This window comes from Manis javanica, chromosome 11 (assembly GCF_040802235.1).
Source record: "Manis javanica isolate MJ-LG chromosome 11, MJ_LKY, whole genome shotgun sequence".
NCBI classification, from domain to species: Eukaryota; Metazoa; Chordata; class Mammalia; order Pholidota; family Manidae; genus Manis; species Manis javanica.
This window is the reverse complement of record NC_133166.1, coordinates 114,520,674-114,541,012: the sequence shown is the minus strand read 5'-3', so window position 1 is coordinate 114,541,012 and position 20,339 is coordinate 114,520,674. Positions and strand designations below refer to the sequence as shown.

At 60.5% G+C, this 20,339-nt stretch overlaps 2 protein-coding genes across 3 annotated transcripts; both read left to right on the top strand.

Annotated features, from left to right (window-relative positions):
• The first annotated feature begins 432 nt into the window (after positions 1-432).
• On the top strand, positions 433-9,680 carry TBC1D10C (TBC1 domain family member 10C). Of its 2 annotated transcripts, none has more exons than XM_017653796.3 (10): positions 433-509; positions 769-947; positions 1,590-1,689; positions 1,918-2,025; positions 2,114-2,220; positions 2,410-2,524; positions 3,198-3,263; positions 3,348-3,537; positions 5,237-5,391; positions 5,691-9,680. In XM_017653796.3, exons 2-10 carry the CDS (start codon positions 796-798, stop codon positions 6,036-6,038), a joined length of 1,341 nt encoding a protein of 446 aa, XP_017509285.3. In that variant the 5' UTR covers positions 433-509; positions 769-795; the 3' UTR covers positions 6,039-9,680. The 2 variants fall into 2 exon arrangements, with proteins under 2 accessions (XP_017509285.3, XP_036851697.2); XM_036995802.2 differs by having other exon boundaries at positions 445-491.
• Positions 9,681-11,259: 1,579 nt separating this feature from the next.
• Positions 11,260-20,339, top strand: CARNS1 (carnosine synthase 1). The gene is made up of 10 exons (XM_036995751.2): positions 11,260-11,374; positions 11,810-11,836; positions 13,128-13,401; positions 14,155-14,244; positions 14,494-14,984; positions 15,219-15,393; positions 15,485-15,570; positions 16,281-16,512; positions 16,599-16,879; positions 18,175-20,339. Exons 2-10 carry the CDS (start codon positions 11,834-11,836, stop codon positions 19,399-19,401), a joined length of 2,859 nt encoding a protein of 952 aa, XP_036851646.1. The 5' UTR covers positions 11,260-11,374; positions 11,810-11,833; the 3' UTR covers positions 19,402-20,339.

Genomic DNA, 20,339 nt, shown 5'->3' with positions numbered 1-20,339 from the left:
GACAGCGAGGGGCTGGTCCAATATGCGGCCTTCACATTCGCTAATACCAGACCCAGACACCTGCTGCTGAACTTCGGAGCTTATTTTGATCCATACTGCCTGTACTCCACAGTAAATGAGTATATTGTTGCCTTTTAAGTAGCATGATAATGCTACATTGTGTGCATGTTAAAAGTATTACTTTGTGAAGAGCAAACATTAAATAAACCATAATTCTCATTGGAATCCAGTGTTTCACATGCTGGTAACATCAAAACCGGAGGCAGCCTGGCCTCTACCTCTGGCAGGCCCTGGCCCACGGCATCCAGCACTAGAACCCAAACCTGTAGCCACCCAGCCCGCAGGGAGGGTGGGAGGAGCCCATGGCCCAGGAGCACTGGGGCAGGCCGGAAGAGCTTCAGAGAGGAAGGGGTGACCCCCCCCAACTTGGGAGGCCCCCCCCCCCCAGCGGGTTGCTGAAGCTGCTGCGGAGGAGGAAGTGAGAGGAGGAGGTGAGGTGCGGCAGGGAGGTAAGCTGGGCTGGGGGGCAGGAGCTGGGCCTGGGGCTGGATCTCTGTTCAGAAGCCTGGCCTTTCTGTCACTTCAAGGCTTCAGGGCCTACCCACCCCCACCCCAGTAGAGGGGACAGAACGGTCTTGTGGAAATACCCTGAAACTTCCCAGCTTTGATGCCACAGCCAGGTTTTGGGGCTGGGGACTGGCTGGACGGGAGCCCAGGCTCCAGGCTGGCCAGGAGCTGCCTCACCCTGGCTCTCCCCACATCTTGCAGCCCGTGGCAGAGGGGGTCTGGGGCACCATGGCCCAGGCCCTGGGGGAGGACCTGGTGCAGCCTTGCGAGCTGCAGGATGACTCCAGCTCTCTGGGGTCTGACTCAGAGATGAGTGGGCCTGGCCCGTATCGTCAGGCTGACCGCTACGGCTTCATTGGGGGCAGCTCCGCAGAGCCAGGGTAAGTGGGGAATGGGTGGGTGCAGTGGAATGCCAGGATTGAGGATGGGGGCTGAGGGCTGACTTCTAGAGTGAGGCTCAACCTCGAGCGTCCTGCGATGGTCTGGGGCCTCAGCCAGGGTCACCCCTCCTCAGGCTCCTGGTGGAGTCCTAAAGTTGACAGGGATGGGTGGGAGGGTCCCTGTGTGTCTCTTTTACTCCCAACCTCCAAGGGTTTGCACCCATACTTGAGACCAAACATCTTTCTCATTTTAATCTCTGGCCCAAGAATTCCAGATCCAAAACACAGAACCAGACTCCAGCTCAGGACTCCTGGCTTCTAGTCCAGGGCTCTGTCCACCCAGCTCTTCCTCTGAATACTCTGTGTCCCTGTCCTGGGGAAAAGCCACCGAGCCCCTCCTCCAACACCTACACACCCCCTTCAGTCTCTCCTGCTTCTGCCCACCTTGGAGCCACATCCTTTCCTGTCCCCATGACAACCTCTGGCAACTCCGGGGGGGACAGGTCACCTCCCAGGGCTTCCCAGAGATCTCCAGGGTCTGGAACTGAGCTCACCCCTCACCTGGGTAGCATGGAGGGTGGCAGATGTGGGCTCTAGGTAACAGCTGCCCAGAGCCTGGATGCCTGTGCCATGTGCCCCCAGGCCAGGTCACCCTCCTGCAGACCTTATCCGCCAGCGAGAGATGAAGTGGGTGGAGATGACTTCACACTGGGAGAAAACCATGTCCCAGCGGTACAAGAAGGTGAGAGGGAGAGGGTCCTACCAGGCCGCCACAGCCCGGCCCCCTTTGCCTTGGCCCACACTGCGGTGAAACTTATCCCCCACCCTACCCCAACTGCTGTCCCAGCACCTCTCTTTTCTCCCTACCACCCAATGGCTCTGGCCCGATGACAAATTGTGCATGGGGCCTGACAACAGGAACCCGGGAGGCTGGCCTGGCCTAACAGGGCTCCCTTGGCCTCACCCACAGGTAAAGATGCAGTGCCGGAAAGGCATCCCCTCTGCTCTGCGGGCCCGGTGCTGGCCTCTGTTGTGCGGGGCCCATGTGTGTCAGAAGAACAGCCCTGGCACCTATCAGGTAAGGGTGTTCACAGAGGTCCCACCTCCCTTTCCCAGAGCCCCTCAGCACTCTGAGCCCTCACACTCACCTTCCTGCCCACCCACAGGAACTGGCTGAGGCTCCCGGAGACCCACAGTGGATGGAGACCATCGGCAGGGACCTGCACCGCCAGTTCCCTCTGCATGAGATGTTTGTGTCACCCCAGGGTCACGGGTATGAGCTTGGTGATGCCCAGGGACCCCCAATCCCACACCCCTAGGGGCTTTGGTCCTGACCGAGCTCTGTATTCTTGCACCTCAGAGGACTCAGCAAGGCCTGGGGGACTGAGGCCTGGGAAGAAGCTGCTAGAGGGTGGGTGGGGATACCTGGAGGATGGGCTCCTAATGGGATCTTCTGGCGCAGGCAGAAGGGGCTCCTGCAGGTACTCAAGGCCTACACTCTGTATCGGCCTGAACAGGGCTACTGCCAGGCCCAGGGCCCTGTGGCTGCTGTGCTGCTCATGCATCTGCCCCCGGAGGTGAGTGCCCTCAACCCTGCTCCAGGGATCCATGAACCCCAACCCAGGGGCTCTGACTTCAGGCACCTAAGACCCTTGACCCCTAACCCTAGTGACTTAGTAATTCTGTCCCCTCAACCCATGACCCCCAAGCCCCATGAACTCCAGCCTCAGGGACCTGGTATCCTTGACTCTCAGATCCTGTCCTAGTGACCCAGGGCCTCATGACCATCAACCTCAGTGACCTTCAAGCCCAACCACCTTGACTCCAGGAAGGTGGGACCCTTCACCCCTGACACTTGCCCCAGTGATCTAGGAGTCTGGACATTATCACTTTGACCTCATGACTCCTGATTCTGAACCCTGTGACCATGATCCCTGACCCCAGTGACCCCAAGAACCCAGGACTTAAACTTTAGGACCCTCCCAACCCCTGATCAGTGAGCCCAATCCTATGACCCTGAAATTCAATACCCTGAGCCCTGTAAATTTCAATCCCGTAAACTCATTGTTAGGCCTCTGTCTGGGCAGGGGGAGGCTTTAGGTAAGAGCCCCTGGCACTGAGTCCAGGCTCCTGGCTCCAGAGCCATGCCAGCTGTTGTCCAGGCCCCCCGCTGTGCCCCTTTCCCTGCCCCGTGGGTCCCTCTGTGGTCCCATCCCCAGGGGGCACTCACGGCCTGTGTCCTGCCCTCAGGAGGCCTTCTGGTGCCTGGTACAGATCTGCGAGGCCTACCTCCCTGGCTACTATGGGCCCCACATGGTGAGAGGCTGGGCTGCGGCTGGGCAGGTGGGTGGGGCAGAGCCTGGGGTTTGGGAGCAGAGGTGCTGACAGACTTTGCCGCAGGAGGCTGTGCGGCTGGATGCCGAGGTGTTCATGGCCCTGCTGCGGCGGCTGCTCCCGCGTGCGCACAAGCACCTGCAGCAGGCGGGCGTTGGGCCCCTACTCTACCTGCCTGAGTGGTTCCTGTGCCTCTTCGCTCGCTCCCTGCCCTTCCCCACAGTGCTGCGTGTCTGGGACGCCTTCCTCAGCGAGGGTGAGTGGGTCCCCCGACCCGGGGGGCGCGGGGCGGGGCCTTCAGGTGCACAGGAATGAGTAAGGCCCTGCTGCCCCCTGCCACTGTCAGCCTTGGCCCTGGGTCTGGGTGCCAGGTGTGCTGAGGGCGATGGCACCATGCAGCTCTGGGGAACCAGCCCAGTCCTGGTGCCCACCTCTGTGTGCTGAATGATGGCCCTGCAACCCCACAGTGATGAGATGGTAAGCAGGGCAGGCTGGGGCCATGGAGGCCGCCCCGAGGTACATGGGCAGGTCATAGCAGTGGAGCTGCCCCGGCCTGGGCTCTGGGGGCGGGGCCTGGGCTCTGGGGGCGGGGCCTGGGCTCAGTGGGGCGGGGCCTGGGCTCAGTGGGGCACGGCCAATGGTAGGAGTAGGAGCACTCATCCCCAGAACCCATAGGCACGTGGGCAGTGCTCACTGGTGCCAGGCGCTGCTCTGGACGCCAGGGTAAATGAGAGAGGCCTACATTTTGGTGGCGGCGGTTTTGGGAGGTGATAGTAACCAAATTAATAAGATATTTATGGTTTGTCATAAGTGCCATGAAGAAAATAAAACAAGGGACGTGACAGGGTGGTGGGAGGGGCAGCGGGAGGGGAGTGCCATTCTGCTCTGGCTATTCCGTGGAGGTGACAGGCTTATAGGGGCAGTGCAGAGGCAGACGACTGGGAGGCACACTGCCCACAGAGTCCAGGCTGTGGACAACTTGGGAGCTTCAGGCATGGAAAGAGGTGAGGCCAGAGCACTGGATGCTGGGCCAGGCCAAGAGTGCAGAGAGGTGGGCAGAGCTGAGCTGGACTCTGGGGCCTTGAGGCTCTGTCTTGGTACCACCATCAAGTAACCCACCTACACTCTGTGCTGCTTAGGTTGTCCAGAGATCACAACCATAAAAGAGTAGAAATCAGTCAGTGCATTTATTGAGCACCTGCTGTGTGCCCAGTTGGCTCCAGGCTGCCCTAGAGCTCTGGACACAGTGCCCATGTCTCCATCTACATGTCCCCTCCCCTCCCACTGAGACCTTGAGGCCTGGGCGGGGCAGGGCCTCTCACTGTGCCTCGGCTGTCCTTGCCCACAACACCAAAGACAAGCCCTGCCACAGGCACCCTTTCATAACAACGATGACATCAGTAGTTGTTATCATTCCTTTACAAGTCCTAATGTCACTAGGCCTCCCTGGTCCCCTGACTGCTCTTCTCAGTAGACCCAAAGTTGCCAGAAATAGATTCTGAGGCTCTAAGAACAGCCCGAGGTCACGCCCATGCATGTGCCTGTGTCGTGTGTGCACGTGTGCTCTATGCTCTCAGTGTAGGAGTGAGGAGCTCTGGCTAGAATCTCTCTAAAATCAGAAGGTCACAGATCTGAGCTGGCCGGGCCTCAATAGGCACCCACCCAGCCCTTCCACGCATGGATGACGAGCTGAGGCCCAGAGAGAGAAGGCTGGGTGTGAGGTGGTCCGTAGTCCCAGCTCCTGGCAGGCTTCTCTCTCTGCCTGGAACATCTGTGGCTGCTGAGACTTACTCCCCGGGGGCCCCAGATTGCAGTCTCCTCTCAGTTTTTTGCTGTGGGCCTGATTGACTCAGGGCCCAGGCTGCAGAGCTCCAGGACAGTAGGAGGGCAGGTTCAGGTGCAGAACTGAGGAGGGGCAGGGCTGACCCCCTACTGAGTGGTGCCCGGGCCTGCAGGTGTGAAGGTGCTGTTCCGTGTGGGGCTGACGCTGGTGCGCCTGGCACTGGGCACCGCAGAACAGCGCCTGGCCTGTCCGGGGCTCCTGGAGACACTTGGCGCCCTTCGAGCCATTCCCCCTACCCAGCTGCAGGAGGAGGCGTTCATGTCCCAGGTGGGTGCCCCCTGCCCACCCTCCACAGTGGCCCAGTCCCTGCCGCCAAGTTTGGGAAGCTGAGTCCCAAGGTGGGAAGTCAGAGTGAGAACTGGGGCTCAGTTCCTATCCTCTGAGCAGCAAAGAATGTGAAAACCCCAGGCCTCAAGTGGCTTTCCGTGGCTCCCTGAGCAAAGTAGTCTGTCAGCCCCTCAGCCCTCAGCCACTTCCTGGGGCGGTGTACTGCCTGCCCTGTGGGGACCTCATCGTTTCCTGCTCTCCCCCATCCAGGCAAGCTCAGTACTAAGTGTTCCCCACAGGTGCATAGTGTGGCCCTGTCCGAGCAGGACCTGCGACGGGAGATCAGGGCCCAGCTGGCCCAGCTGCCTGAGTCGGGGTCTGGGCCACCCCCGAGGCCGCAGGTCCGCCTGCCTGGGGCCCAAGCCATCTTTGAAGCCCAGCAGCTGGCAGGGGCACGGGGAAACACCAGGCCTGAGGTGCCCCGCATTGTGGTGCAGCCCCCAGAGGAGCCCCGGCCGCCACGGCGCAAGCCCCAGACCCGAGGCAAGACTTTCCATGGACTCCTGACCCGGTCCAGGGGGCCCCCCATTGAGGGCCCCCCCAGGTCACATCGAGGCTCCACCTCCTTCTTGGACACCCGATTCTGAAAGTCCTACTTCTGAGGGTATCATGGACTCGGTCACCTGTACAGCTGATGCCCACCTCACCAGTCGGCACGGCACTTTAGAGCTGGCATTTGGTGACTCAGCTCCCTTCTCACAGACTGTGTCAGGCTCAAGGATGAGGGAAAGTCACAGGGTGGGCTTTTGAGGGCCCAGGCCCCCCATCTGCCCATGGAGCAGTCCTGGTGCCTGGGCTCTTGCGAGCCTGGAAGCTGGCGCTGAAGGAGTGTGGGGGCAAGGGCAGCTGGCTAGGCTAGGGTACCCCAGGGGGCTCCTGGAGAGGCCTGGAATAAAATCTGCCGGAGGCTTGGATGGAGTTAGAGTGAAGGCCACCCACCCCAGCCCGGACGGGCTGCCCCTTCCCCGCCCACGCTCACCTCCCTCCAGTTCTGCCTCTGCTGGTCCAGCCCTGGACGCACCAAGGCTGCCCATTGGCTGCTGGAAGGTGTTTACCAGCAACAGGAACCAATGGTAAGCTGCCTTGCCCAGCCTCCTGGGGGCAGGTAACGCTCCTGCACCTGTGGGAGAAGAACACCCCAAGTGGATTCTAGGCCCAGAAGTGGGGCCCTATCCCCTATGCTGCCCCTCCCCTTGGTTCAAGACCCCTTAGGGATACGGGGACTCTAACCCAAGTCTGTCCCCCACCCACGGTCCTGGTCCCATCCTCAGAGAGAGCTAGGCGAGAACAAAGGCCTAGTGTGCCAGAACAAAGGAGAAAGGTCCCGCCGGCCCTTGCCCCCTCTCGAAGCCTCCGCTGCACCCCCTCGGGACTGCCACCATGGAAACCCCCTCCTACACTCACTAATTGCTCCTATGGGTGCCTGGGGTGCCTGGGACACGAGCCATCACCAGGACAACAGGGCTGGTTCCGATGCAGGCTTCTGTCCCTCCAGTGGCCGTTCCAGGGTGCCCTGCCACCCTGCCTCCCTGGGCGCCCTTCCCCCCAGGTTGGAAGGTGCAGGGTAGGGGCAGCGCAGGGCTCAGGAGCACTGGGAGAAAGTGTCTGGAGTCCCACGTAAATGGTGGAGGACTCAAGCTGCCTGTCCCAGGGGCTGTGCTGGAACATGTGTGGCCACTGGTCGGAATGTTCTAGAGACAGGGCCACGGGCTGAGGAAATGCCCTCACTCTGCATATGGTCACATGGTGCTTACTGTGTGCCAGCCAGGCCCTGGGTCCGGGGCAGACCGTCCTCTTCTCAAGGAACCTGGAGGAGGGATTCACGGGAGGTCCAGAACCAGACCTGCAGTTTCCTGGGGGAAACAGAGGCTCAGGTGGGGAGGGAACTTGGCCAAGGCCTCGCTTCCCATGACAGATCCAAGCGTCACCCCTGCCCCCCACCATGAGCACCCTCGCGGGGTGCTCTCCCTGCTGCTCCCACCCACTCCCCCTGCTCCTCCGAGTGTGGGGCAGCAGCTGGGGCCCTGAAGTTAAGGAGAGCTTCCAACGCTTCCCTCCACCCGGACCTGGGATGCCTGCTGCTCAGCGACAGCCCCCTCACTGCAGCTCACAGGACGCTTCCTCGGACCCCTCCGCCCACACCCCCTCGGAGGGTGGCACAGAGAGCCTCCTTAGAGGAACGGGGAATGGAGGTCTCCAAGGCAGAGTACCTAGCCCAAGATCGCAGGGCGGGGTGGAGCCAGCCAGAGGGCTGGTCTCTGCCTCCTAGATGATGCCTTAGCTCTGGAGTCAGGCATCTAATGGAATCTCAGGCACTGTAGCAGATGGGGGGGGGCCTTGCCCCAGGAATCCACCCATAAACGCCCTGCCCTCCATGGGCTCAGCTCTGTTCCCGTACTGGGGGAGCAGAAAAGCAGCAGCCTCAGCCCGAGGCCCAAGGATCCTTCATGAGGCTGGGAGGGGGGTCACAGTGGCAGAGGGTCCCCCTGCAGACCCTAGAGGCAGGTGGTCTCCTGCAGGGCCCCTCCAGCTGAAGCTGAGTCACTACCTTTTCTACTCAGGGAAGCATTTCCTGGGCAGGTGCTATTATCAACCATCTCTGGGGAGCCTGAGCTGAGGGGTCAGCTCCTTCCTCATGCAGACACTTCTGCACAAGCTGTGCCTCCCTGCCTTCCCCCGCGCTCTTCCCCCCAGTTGGAAGGTGCAGGGTGGGGGCAGGGCTAGCCCCTACAGCACCTGTGGCTGGTCTGGAAAAGATGCCTCCCTTCCAGGCACACGCAGCTCAGCCTGGCAGAGGGGAAAGTGACTACTCAGAGGGGTATTTTTGTGCAGTGAGCAGCCTGCACAACGACATTCAGTGAACCTGGCAGCCCCAGCTCCCTGCAAACCTGTCTCAAAAGGGGCTCAGAGAAGGCAAGCTGTATATCTGAGAGCACTCAGCCTGTGGGGACCAAAGCTGGATGGCACCTAGTAATGTCTGTCGGCCTGGATTAGCCCCACAGACAGGAGTGTGGACAGGCAAAGAAGTGGAAGGGCAAATGGATCCTTGCCTTGGTCTTGGGCAGGGGGGAGGCATGATCTCCATCTTGCACGACCAGCAGCTCAGAGGTCCCCCCAGCCCCATGCTGTCTGTCCAGAGGTCGGACTTGGATTAAGTCCCTGAGTGGGAAAAGCCCTTTCACTGTCTCTCAGCCTCAGTTTCCTCTTACAGACAATGGGATAATAGTAGCTCAGACCCCAGAACCGAGAGCCCTCTACAAGTCTCATTATTATAATGATTGTACAGCCAATTGAGCGGCAGCCTCTACCCAACCCTTACCTGGCTTAGTTCAGCCTCAGGTGACCTCCAGGCTCTAGTGGCAGGGACAGAATAGAACTGCCCTGCTAGTCTGCATGCCCCGAATCCCAGGGCCCTGGGCCTGTGCTACGGTTTCCCAACCCCAATTTTCCTCCCTGCATCCACAAGGCAAATGCCGTCACAGCCGGTATCCAGCCAGGGTGGTCTGGGGGGTGCACACAGGACGCTGCTCCCTGTGCACATAGGCACACGCTCTGGCAGAGGAAAGAGCCCAGCTTCCTCTCTCACCGCTGTATGACCTTGCGCAAGTCATACCACCTTTCTGGGCCTCACTGTTCTCATTGGTAAAAGCCAGAGAATCACAACTGCTATTGCTCAGGGGTAAGTGAGATGCAGCACACACAGCCTTCCGCACAGTGCCTGGGGTAAGATCAAGAAACGCTTGCTGATCTTGACAGAGCTACTGAGTGCTTGCCTTTTGCTGGGCACCCCTGTCCAGCCAAGCCTGGGTGGAAGGATGCTTTGTAATCCCCATTCAAAGCCCCAAACACTGAGTCTGCAGAAGCTGCATAGCTTGTGTTAAAAACAAGACAACAGGCCCAAGTGGAGTTGCTTCTGTTACGCTCCACGTCACCAACCTGACACTTAATTAGTTTCAGCTCTCCCAGAAATGGAATCTTAAACCAGTCGATCAAGAATCATGTGATCAGCCCTAGTTAGGGTCATCTGCCTGATAGACCCCTGCCATTCCTTAAAGGAAAGTGATCTCCCAGTGACCACCCCACTTTTTTGCCCAGTAAAAGTTCCTTGTTCCTGCTGCCTTCTGCGTATACACATCTTCCATTCTGTACAGCTCAGCTCCTTTCTGCTGGATTAGATGCTGCTGGAGTTGTGAACTGTTGAATAAAGCCAGTAAGATCTTTAAAATTTATTTAGTTTAATTTTGTCTTTTAATACTTACGTGTCAACGGTCATACTCTTTGACGTCATCTGTGCCCCACCCCTGTTCCCACCGGTAGCAACCCATGCAGCAAGAGAATCGAGTTTCTCAAGTGGCACCGGGCACCCGGGCCAGCTGTGGGGTTGGCCGTGTCTGGACCGCGAGCTGGGAGAGCCCAGAGGAGCCATGCCTGCACAGTTGTGTAGGGGATGTAGGCTGGCCTGGGAGACCCTGGGTGAATCCCTCTTCTCTCCTGAGTCCCTCCAGTGGCCGGCGGTAGTGTGATCCCCACAGGCAGCTCTATACGCAGTGGTACAGAGCATACTGGAGCTGCCACCTCTGTCCCCACAGGGCCGAGGGCCCCTCAGTACTTTCCCCCAGCCCTGGGGGGCTCTGGGAGACAGCTGGGGGTCTCCACATCCAAGACAGGCGGGGAGAGTGTCTGAGTTTCCACGTGTGAGGCAGAGGAACTGTGACAAGAGCCTACATGTGCCGGGCGCAAGGCCCCAGCTAATCCTCGCCACTCCTTGCGGGGTGGGACCCAGTCCCACCTTAAGCAGGAGGAAAGTGAAGTTCAGACCAGAAAAGGGAAGGGCCCAGGTGCCACAGCCAGAGTTAGGATTGGACCCTGCCTGGTGTGACACTCAAGGAGAGGGTGTGAGTCTCTGGGTGTGTTTCTCCAGGTGAGTTTGTGTTTGTGAGCCAGATCTCTTGGGTGTGCTTCTGTGGGTGTTTGACTGGGTGCACCTGGGTGTAAGATGTGTGTCTTGGGGAGATTGTGGGTGTAACTGCGGGCATCCAGGTGGCCTGGGTGTTGACAGGCAGGGCAGATCCTGCAGATGCCCCCTTCACCTGCTCAGACCTGCTGGAATTCCCAGCCTGGCCACCCCCTTCCCTCTCTGACCCCTGCAGGGCACAGAGTATCCTAGGGACCTGGGACTGCTCTTGTGGGGGCATCTTACTGAGTGCCCGCTACTCTGGTAGGGGCCGGGAGAGGGAGGGAGGGCCTGCGCAGGTGTCAGGGACCCCCACCCAAGAGGGCCTTTCTGGGAGCCTGTGCCGCAGTGCAGAGTTCTCGTGGCTGGGACAGGCAGCCTTGGGGCGGACGTGCTGGGGGCTCAGGACTCCACCCAAGGACTCGGGCCCCAGCGCTCTCCCAGCCACCCCACCCCCAGGGGCCAAGGGCGGGCACTAGTACCAGTCTCTGCCGGCCCGGCCCTCCCTCCCCCTTCCTCTCCTCTTTCCATCTCTCTCCGCCCGTATCCCTGTCCTCTGCTTCCCCACGGCCTGTGTGTGTGACCCTGAGGATCCCTGCCCACTGGTACCTGGCCCTCTGTTCTTGGTCTGTGTCTCTGAGGATCTCCGCTGTCCCTCTGTGCCTCCCAGGCCCCTCACACCCTGCCTCTTGCCAGGGGAGGCCCCCTCACGCACCCCGCACCCGATTTGGGGAGAGGTCGCAGGTGTTTGGACGGGAGGAGTGGGCGGTCCTGACAGTACTTGTTGGGTGCTGGGTGCCAGGCCTGCCCCCTCACCCGCGCCGCCCCCGCCCGGCACTGGGCATGCCCCGGGAGCTTCTATATATAAAGCGGCGCCGCCCGAGCCCAGCAGTGCCGCTGCCGCTGCCGCCGCGCCCCTGGCCATCCGCGTTGCCCGCCGAGCCCCGCCGAGCCGCTGCCGCCTGCCAGGTACCCCGGCTCCTGCCCGCCCCGGGGAGAGCCAAGGAGGGGGGCTGCGGGGCAGGGGCCGCAGGCACAGGGACCTTGAGCGCCCGCGCCCCCCGGTGGGACCCGCAACACTATCTGCCCCGGACATACACTCATGTGGGGACCCGCTGCGCCCCTCGCTGGAAGGGCTGAGTGCCAGGACCCCCAGCGTTGTTCAGTGCAACCAGCCTGGGATGTGTGAGTGCAGGGGTGCAGGATCCGTGGGTGTCCCTGAGGCAGAAATCCCTCAGCCCCCTTGCGGTGGGGGTGGGGCAGTCTTGGATACTTCCTGGAGAAGACAGGACAGAGGCGCAGTGGCAGCCACCCTCTGCCCCCAAAGTCTTAGGGGCTGCGTGGTGGGGTACAGACCAGGCTGCCCTGACTCCCTCCTTTGTGTGTCTCTGTCTCTGCCATCAGACTCTCAGCCTCTCCACCTGTAAGATGGTGAGTCTCCTCTGGTCCCTCCCCCAAAAGGCCCACGCCCCTGGCCCGAGGGAGGGCCCAGAGGGTGGTGGCCAGAGCACAGAAACCTAACCCCAGGGGCTGACCGGGGCAGACAGCCCAAACCCACAACCAGCCGCACGTGTACTCCTTGACACCCCACTCCATTTCTTCTCTATCAGCCCTGGGAAGTGGACACTTTTGGTACCCTTTGGCATTCATTCATTCTGTAACATTTATCAAGCACCAACTGTGTGCCCCAGCACCTTTCTAGGTTTAGGAACATAGCAGTGGTCCCACAGTCTGGGCTCTCAGGGAACTCACCTGTTAAGAGAGGGCACTCAGAGTTTGGCACTGGGGAGCTGGGATTCAAGCCTGGGTCTGAGGTCAAGATCTGCCCTTCTGACCACAGCACACTATCTCCCCATGACCAAGGGGATTCTCTTAATCCAAGTCTCATCAGCACCCTGGGGTGGGACAGGGCAGGCGCCAGGGACCACAAGGCCCTAAGTGACCTCACAACTTGTCTAAGGTGGCGCAGCCTGGCCCCTGGAGGACTGGCCCACCTGTGTTCTCTCTGAGCCTCTGAGCAGTCCCATGCGGGAGTCAGCCAGCCCCAGAGAGGGGCAAGGGTATAAGATTTCATCCAAAAAAAGCATTCCCATGACTCAGAACATCTGAAAAGGGCACCAGCCTTTTCACTACCAATACCTACTACAGAGCTGGGCGCACAGTAGGTCCTCAAGGCCTACTTGGGGATGCCAATGGAACAGTTTCACCTACATATTCGGGTCTCACCAGAACTCTGTGATGGCAGATGGGTCCCCCAGGCCAGAGAGGAATGAGCAGCTCGAGAGTGACTGCTATTCATTCCTTCATTTATTCTTCACTCAATGAGTACTTACTGTGCAGCTACAGACTGACAAGCACCATTTTAGGCGCCGGGGCTGCTTCAAAGAATAAAACAAAAACTTCTGTGCCTATGAACCAAGCTAGGGCAGACTCTGGTGCGGCACTGGTGGGTGACAGTGATCCAGCCAGCAGCACGTGGCTCTCTGCCTTCACCCGCTGGGGCCCCGCATATACAGTTTCTAAAGCACCCCCACCTACATGTTCCTGATGACAGGGTGACAGCCTTCATCCCCCAAGCCAACCCCATCCTCTCCTGGTTCCTGGGACAGTGTCTGCCCAGAACATAACCCAAGGTTAGGAGAGTCGGGGGCTTGTTCCCCTTGACTGACTTGATGTGCCCCTTGCCCACCCTGCCCAAGACTCGCCACTTCTGCCCCCTCAGCTCTCCCTGGATCCGCTGGGTCCCGAGTGGGGCTGCCCCCTTGGCTCCAAGGACCTGGAGGAAGAAGAGGGCCCGTGGGGAGGGGGCCCTGGTCTGCCGCCCCCAGGCTGCTTCCCTGGCTCCTGGCGCCATGACGTGGGCCTGGACTGCAAGGGCTCCCCCGATGGGGCAGAGGCCCGGGCCTGGACTGTCTACTACTACAGCCTCCTGCAGAGCTGTCTGCAGCAAGCTGGCCTTCCGGAGACCCAGGACCGCAGCCAGGTGCCCCGCACAGGTGCCCAAGGGCTCCGTGGAGGGAGGCACCCCTAGGGGAGGGAGGCACTCTCAGCCCAGCCTGCTTTCCATCCCCGTCAAGGTTGGCCCCTTCCCCTGGGCTCTGGCCTGGTCCAAAGCCAGGGAGACAAGGCCAGTCAACCTTGGGCAGGCAGGCATTGTTTCAAAGGGTAACTAGTCACCAGTAAAGTCAGAAATCATGGCTTTCCTCTGGCTCCCAGAAGACCTGGAAGATCTGGAGCCAACGCTTCTACAGAAGTGTCTTGGGGGCTGCTGCGGAGACAGCTAGCAATTGGGGACCGAGACTCCCGCCCTGCTTTATCTGTTTCATGTATCAGATAGTCACAAAAGATTTTGTGTGGACAGAGTTCACAGCTAGAAGACATGATAAATCACAGACTGGCCCCATTGTACAGGCTGGGAAATTGAGGTGCAGAGACTCCTCCCCCCAGTGCATAGGGGCCAAGGGTCACACAGAAAGTCAGCAGCAGAACTCAGGCTAGAACCCAGGTTTCTGGTCACCCAACCTCCCTGGGGTGGAGCATCTGCAGAGAGACGGGAGCAGCCTCCCCAGGCAGGGATGGGCAGCAGCTTTGCCTTCACTCTCCAGCTTCCTGCCTTTCACTCTTCTCATCCGGTACTGGGAAGGAGCTGAGTCCCAGGGGTGAGGGCAGGGCTATGGCTGTGGGGAAGGGTGGGCAGAAAGACAGCAAGGGCGCCTCTGGTGAGCTCCACAATGTTCTCTTCCCCCAAGGCTGCCCTGGGGCAGAGGTGACCTTGTGCATTCTGGGATCCCCCAGCACCTTTCTGTCCCTGCTGCTGGAGGGTGGGGTCCAGAGCCCCGGTAAGTGTGTGCTCAAGTTCCCTCACCTCCTCATACAGAAAGGGCAGCCCAGCCCTGGCCCAACTACATCCCAAAATACCCGCCAACCCTGGCAACTGCCTGCATTCCACTGGACCAGCTGCCATGCTCTGAGTGGGGGCGGGTTCTGGAAGCAGCTGACCCCCACTACCCAGGGGCCCTGACTGGAGGCGGATGGCATGGGGGCATTAAGCCTTTCCTGGCCAGCAACCCTCCTCCCTCTGCCCACAGGAAACATGCTCCTTTGCCTGTCCCCTGCTTGGCTGACGAAGGTGCCAGCACCAGGGCAGCCGGGTGAGGCAGCCCTGCTGGTCTCCAAGGCTGTGAGCTTCCACCCAGGGGGCCTGACGTTCCTGGATGACTTTATCCCCCCACGCCGGGCCACCTACTTCCTGGCGGGCCTGGGGCTAGGGCCTGGCTGGGGTCGAGAGGCGGCTGAGCTTTCTCGCGACCTGACTTGCCCCACGGGAGCCTCAGCAGAGCTGGCCCGGCTGCTGGAGGACCGGTTGCTGACGAGGCGATTGCTGGCCCAGCAGGGTGGTGACGTGGCCGTGCCAGCTACCCTGGCTTTCACCTACAAGCCACCAGCACTGCTGCGGGGAGGGGATGCCAGCCCGGGACTACGGCTGGTGGAGCTGAGTGGCAAAGAGGGCCAGGAGACCCTGGTGAAGGAGGAAGTAGGGGCCTTTCTGCACTCCAAGGCCCTGGGTGATGCTCTGCAGGTAACAGTCTCCCGCCCTCGAGGTCTGTGCAGATGCCAGCATGATGGGACCCATGGATAGTCACCAAATCCTACTAAGAAGCCGTCCCCAGCTCTGAGCCCTGGTGTCACTCTATCTCTCTGTGGCAATCCCTTGCCTTCTTACCTCAGTTTACTCATTGGCTCCTAAGGTAGGAGCATCCCACCTGGCAGGTACATGGGGTGGTGAGGCAGTCCCCTTCCTTCGCTGTCACAGGTGTCCGTAAAGCTCAGTGGCTGGCGCTGGCGGGGGCGGCAGGCATTGCGTCTGCATCCACGGACAGAACTGGGCTCAGTGGTGGACACAGTGCTGGCATTGCTGGAGAAACTGGAGGAGGAGGAGAGTGTCCTGGTGGAGGCTGTGTGCCCCCCTGCCCAGCTGCCCTTCCCAGGTGAGAGCCACCTGCACCGGCCAGCAGTGGGACCTTGGCTTAGCTTCCTGGCTGTTCTGTGCTGGGCTCAGGCCTCATCTTCCTCCCCCAGGCAGTCCTCCACCAGGCCCTGAGCTGGCTGTGCGGATCTGTGCTGTGGTGTGTCGGACACAGGGTGACAGGCCTCTGCTGAGCAAGGTGAATGTGGACCAGGTTCAGGTCATGACCCTGCTGCCATACCCCAGCCCAGCCCCACTGACGTGATAAGGCCCTGGGCAGAAAGAGGACAAAGTCTTTGAGGGGATCTTGGTCACCTGTGGGAGGACTCCTGCATCTGACACTTCCCCTCCCCTCTGACCTTCCTACACCCCTGCCACATCGTGAACCCTGCCTGGCATCCCATGCTGGGTACCAAGGCCTAGGGCTGAATCCTCTTCCAAGGGCTCTTGCCCACGGAATAGGCTGACCCCAGGGTCCCTGAAAAATCTCCAATGGCTGGAGCCCTTCAGGAGGGGCCTCCAAGCTGGGATCCCAAGGAAGCTTGACCTTCATGGGTACAGGGTTCTGGGCCAAGCTGGGAGAGAGCTCCCAAACTCTGCCTTCAGGGAGCTCTAGGGGTGGCGCTCACCAGAAGGCACAGGCCCCCCAGGGCTGCAGAAACTAGGGACAAGCATGCTTGGAATGCTCAGAGAGCAGACCCCAGCTGAGCCTGGAAGCCTGGGTGGAACCTCTTTAGGGACCAGATGGGTAGTGGCAAGAGGTAGCAATCTGTGCAGTGTAAGTCAAATTGGAGGACCGGTGTTCTTAAGTGTCCAGTGAGGGGTCTGGCCTGGATCTTGGCACAGAGGGCGGTGTAAATAGGAGGAGGTCTCCTATTGGGCCAGCCCACTGAGTTGCACGCTGCCCAGGTGGTGTGTGGTGTGGGCCGTGGGGACCGGCCTCTGCGGCACCAGAACTCCTTGCCACAGACGCTGGAGGTGGCGCTGACCCAGTGCGGCCTGGGTGAGCCGGCGCAGGTGGCGGCCGTGCGGCGGCGCGTTAAGGCAGCGGCCGAGGCAGCGCTGGCCGCTATGCTGGCCTTGGAGGCCGGCCTGAGCGCTGAGCAGCGCGGCGGGCGCCGGGTCCGTACTGACTTCCTCGGTGAGTGTGGGCGACCAGGGCCGGGAGCCGGGGGGACGAGGCCCGAGGACGGCCCGTGCTGAGCCCGTGCCCCACGCCCGGCCCAGGCGTGGACTTCGCGTTGACGGTGGCCGGCCGCACGCTGACCCCCGTAGCCCTGGAACTGAACGGCGGCCTGTGTCTGGAGGCTTGCGGCGCGCTCGAGGGGCTGTGGGCCGCGCCGCGCCCAGGGCCGGCGGCCGAGGAGACGGCGGCCGCGCCGCTCGTGGAGACCATGCTGCGGCGCTCGGCGCGCTGCCTCATGGAGGGCAAGCAACTGCTCCTGATCGGCGCCGGCGGCATCAGCAAGAAGTTCGTGTGGGAGGCGGCGCGCGACTACGGGCTCAAGGTGGGCGGGGCCCGGGGCCGGGCCGGGCCCGAAGGCGCGGCCTGAGTGGTGGAGGCGGGGCCCGGGGCGGGCCCGGGGGGCCTGGCTGGGGCGGGCTGGGGGCGGGGCCAGAGCTAGGAGTTCCCGCCTGCGGCGCTAAAGACCAGACGCAGGGACCGCGCCCACCGCTCCGCTGAAGTTAGAAGTTTAAGCTCCTTTTGACTCTTAACTGAATTCTGCCCTTGCCTGGTGTAAGAGGCCCCACAGGGAGAGCACAGAGCCCTCCAGAGAAAGGGGGGCCCGGAGTGGAGGGGCTGGAGGGGCGGGGGCGGCATTCAAGGGAGTGCCCGAACCCGGGCCGGCTAAGGAGCCTGGCCCTGTCCTGCAGAAAGGGCAAGCCCTTCGAGGGTGAATTCCTGCGGGCGCGAGGAGGGTGCTGGGAGCAGCTTCCAGATCCCTAATCAAGTTCCCAGAGTGGCCTCATATCGCAGAATCTGGAGCCATGTAGGCAGAGTAGACATTCTTATCTCCATTACACAGATAAGGAAAGGGAAACCAAATGTCTAGGCTCTTCCTGGTCTCAGTCTACCACAGCGGCCTCCTGTTCCCTCTCCCACAGTACAACACCCTCTTGGGAATCCTTCCCCTACTACTGCAGCCATTCCTGCGACTCTCTGCTCCCTGCCTTAAGCATTGAGTTCATCCGGAATGTCTCTCCAGGCCTCACTGCACCACGTGTCACAGTGCAGGCAACCATCCTCCTCTGCCTTTCCAGGGCCTGCCTCTGTCTTGAATACCAACTGTTTTACATTTATCTTCCCCCTAGTGGGCAGTGTACTTGGGAATGCAGGGCCCCACTGAATTCCTCCGCAGGCATCTCCCATCGTCAGAGCATGTTGGGTGAATGATGACCAAGGGCATGATGCCCAAAGGCACCAGCCCACCTGTCCTGAGCCCTAACCCTGCTGGTTTCCCTGCAAGCCCTGGCCAGAGTCTGAATGAGCCCCCCAGCCCAGTCTCTCTCTGTGCTCCTGCCCCCTCCCACCCAGATCATACCTCTCTCCTGCAGCATCTTATTCTTATTCAGCTCCCAGCCTAAGTATTGTCTCTTTTAGGATGTATCCTCTTCCCTCCAGGCTGGGTTAGGTGTCCCACCTCTGCACCTTCCATTTACTCAATCATCAATAAATATTTTTGGGCACCTAGCATTGGTGAACCCATCTCCCCTGAGGTCCAGGGCCATGTTCTAGGCCCCATCCTATCTCCCAGTGTCCAGCATGGGTTGACCTGGTAGTGTTGCCCTCTGGTTTCTGCAGCTGCACCTGGTGGAGTCAGATCCCAATCACTTTGCATCTCAGCTGGTACAGACCTTCATCCACTTCGATGTTACAGAGCACCGGAGGGATGAGGAGAATGCACAGGTGCTGGCGGAGCTGGTGCGGGCACGCGGCCTGCAGTTAGATGGTTGCTTCTCCTACTGGGACGATTGCCTGGTGCTCACGGCCTTGCTCTGCCAAGAGCTGGGTCTGCCTTGTAGCCCCCCTGCCGCCATGCGCCTGGCCAAGCAGAAGAGCCGCACCCAGCTGCACCTGTTGCGTCACCATGGCCCACCCTGGCCTGCGGCCTCCCTCCATGCTGTGCCCTGCTTCCCACTGGAGAGTGAGGCTGATGTGGAGAAGGCTGTCTGCCAGGTGCCCCTGCCAGGTGTCATGAAGCTGGAGTTTGGGGCAGGTGCAGTGGGAGTGCGGCTGGTGGAAGATGCACCACAGTGCCACGAGCACTTCTCCCGCATTGCCCAAGACCTACAGGGTGAAGCCGACCACCCCGGCATTGGGTTAGGCTGGGGCAATGCCATGCTGCTGATGGAGTTTATTGAGGGCACTGAGCATGACGTGGACCTGGTGGTGTTTGGAGGGCAGCTTCTGGCTGCCTTCGTCTCTGACAATGGCCCCACTAGGCTGCCTGGCTTCACTGAGACGGCAGCCTGCATGCCCACTGGACTGGCCCTGGAGCAAGAGGCACAGTTGGTGCAGGCAGCCTTCCGCTGTTGTCTGGGCTGTGGGCTACTGGATGGCGTCTTCAACGTGGAGCTCAAGATGACCGGGGCTGGACCACGACTCATCGAGATCAACCCCCGCATGGGCGGCTTCTACCTGCGGGACTGGATCCTGGAGCTCTATGGTGTGGATCTGCTGCTGGCTGCAGCTATGGTGGCCTGTGGCCTGCGGCCCTCCTTGCCTGCCCACCCACGTGCTCGTAGCCACCTGGTGGGGGTTATGTGTCTGGTGTCCCAGCACTTGCAGGCGCTGAGTTCCACCGCCAGCCGTGAGACCCTACAGGCTCTTCATGACCGGGGCCTTCTGCGCCTCAATCTGCTGGAGGAGGCCCTGGTGCCTGGCGAGTACGAGGAGCCCTACTGCAGTGTGGCCTGTGCTGGGCCCAGCCCAGCAGAGGCCCGCCTCCGCCTACTGGGCCTCTGCCAGGGCCTGGGCATCGATGGACCTCACTACCCTGTTGCCCACTTTCTATCCCACTTCAAATAGCACAGGGCCAGGGGGCGGGGTCCAAGCGCTGGAGGGGTGTTGTGGTGCCCTCAGCTCCCTGGTGCTCTCCCTGCCTCTCTCTCCATAGCCCTGCCCCAACCCTGGCCTAGCCCACTCCAAGGCCCCCCCAGGTCTATCCAGAGTGGCAAGGCCATTTTGACACTAAGGCCTCCTGGATTTGAGAGCCTCAAGAAGGTATCTGGGGCTTCACTGGACCCTCTTGTCCTTCCAAAGGCCCCAGTCCAGCTCACAGCTGCCCAGGACTCTAGGCATGGAGAAGCCAAACAGCTGCACACACATACAGGGAGGATGGAGTGGGCCCACCTACAGGAGGAGAGACCCTGCCTAGCCCTTGGCCTTGGACAAATCCCATGAGACTAAATCCCTGTCCTCCTGCACCCACCCCCTCATTTAACAAACTCCGGGATAGTTCTAGAGCCTGATGTGACAATTTTGGCAGTGCTCCACCTGCCTCATTTGGCCTGAGCAGTAGAAGCAGGAGACTTGGGGTAATCATCTCCTTTCCGAGCAGACATGACTGCCCCATTCTACAGATGAGGAAACAGGCTCAGAGAGGGAAAAAAACACTGCCTCGAGGTCATCCCGCAGTGGATAGAGGGTCGCAGGACAAGATGTAAGGTCCAGGTTTCCACTTCTTACTAAGTCTTACATGCCCACTCAGCTTCTAGGCCCCACTCACCTCTTGTCCTCATTCATATGTGGCCCTGAGACATGTGAACACCCTCTTCCCATGCCCCAGGCACCTTCTCCACCAAACTACCAAACTAGCATTGGCAGCAGAGAGTCTATACTCCTTTCTTGACTCAGGGAAGGCTGCTTTAAGAACTCTGCCTTCATACAGCACAGGAGCTGTGGACAGCTCCACAAGCATCCCTCCCCAAATAAAGGCTTATAAACTAATGAAATGTCTGGAGTCT

Bases quoted from the DNA above. Each gene is read 5' to 3' on its own strand.
- TBC1D10C (XM_017653796.3), top strand. From the start codon at position 796: ATGGCCCAGGCCCTGGGGGAGGACCTGGTGCAGCCTTGCGAGCTGCAG. The intron at 2,525-3,197 runs GTGAGTGCCCTC...TCCTGCCCTCAG, and splicing joins TCATGCATCTGCCCCCGGAG to GAGGCCTTCTGGTGCCTGGT. The intron at 5,392-5,690 runs GTGGGTGCCCCC...TGTTCCCCACAG, and splicing joins AGGAGGCGTTCATGTCCCAG to GTGCATAGTGTGGCCCTGTC.
- CARNS1 (XM_036995751.2), top strand. The intron at 15,571-16,280 runs GTGAATGTGGAC...CACGCTGCCCAG, and splicing joins ACAGGCCTCTGCTGAGCAAG to GTGGTGTGTGGTGTGGGCCG. The intron at 16,513-16,598 runs GTGAGTGTGGGC...CGCCCGGCCCAG, and splicing joins GGTCCGTACTGACTTCCTCG to GCGTGGACTTCGCGTTGACG.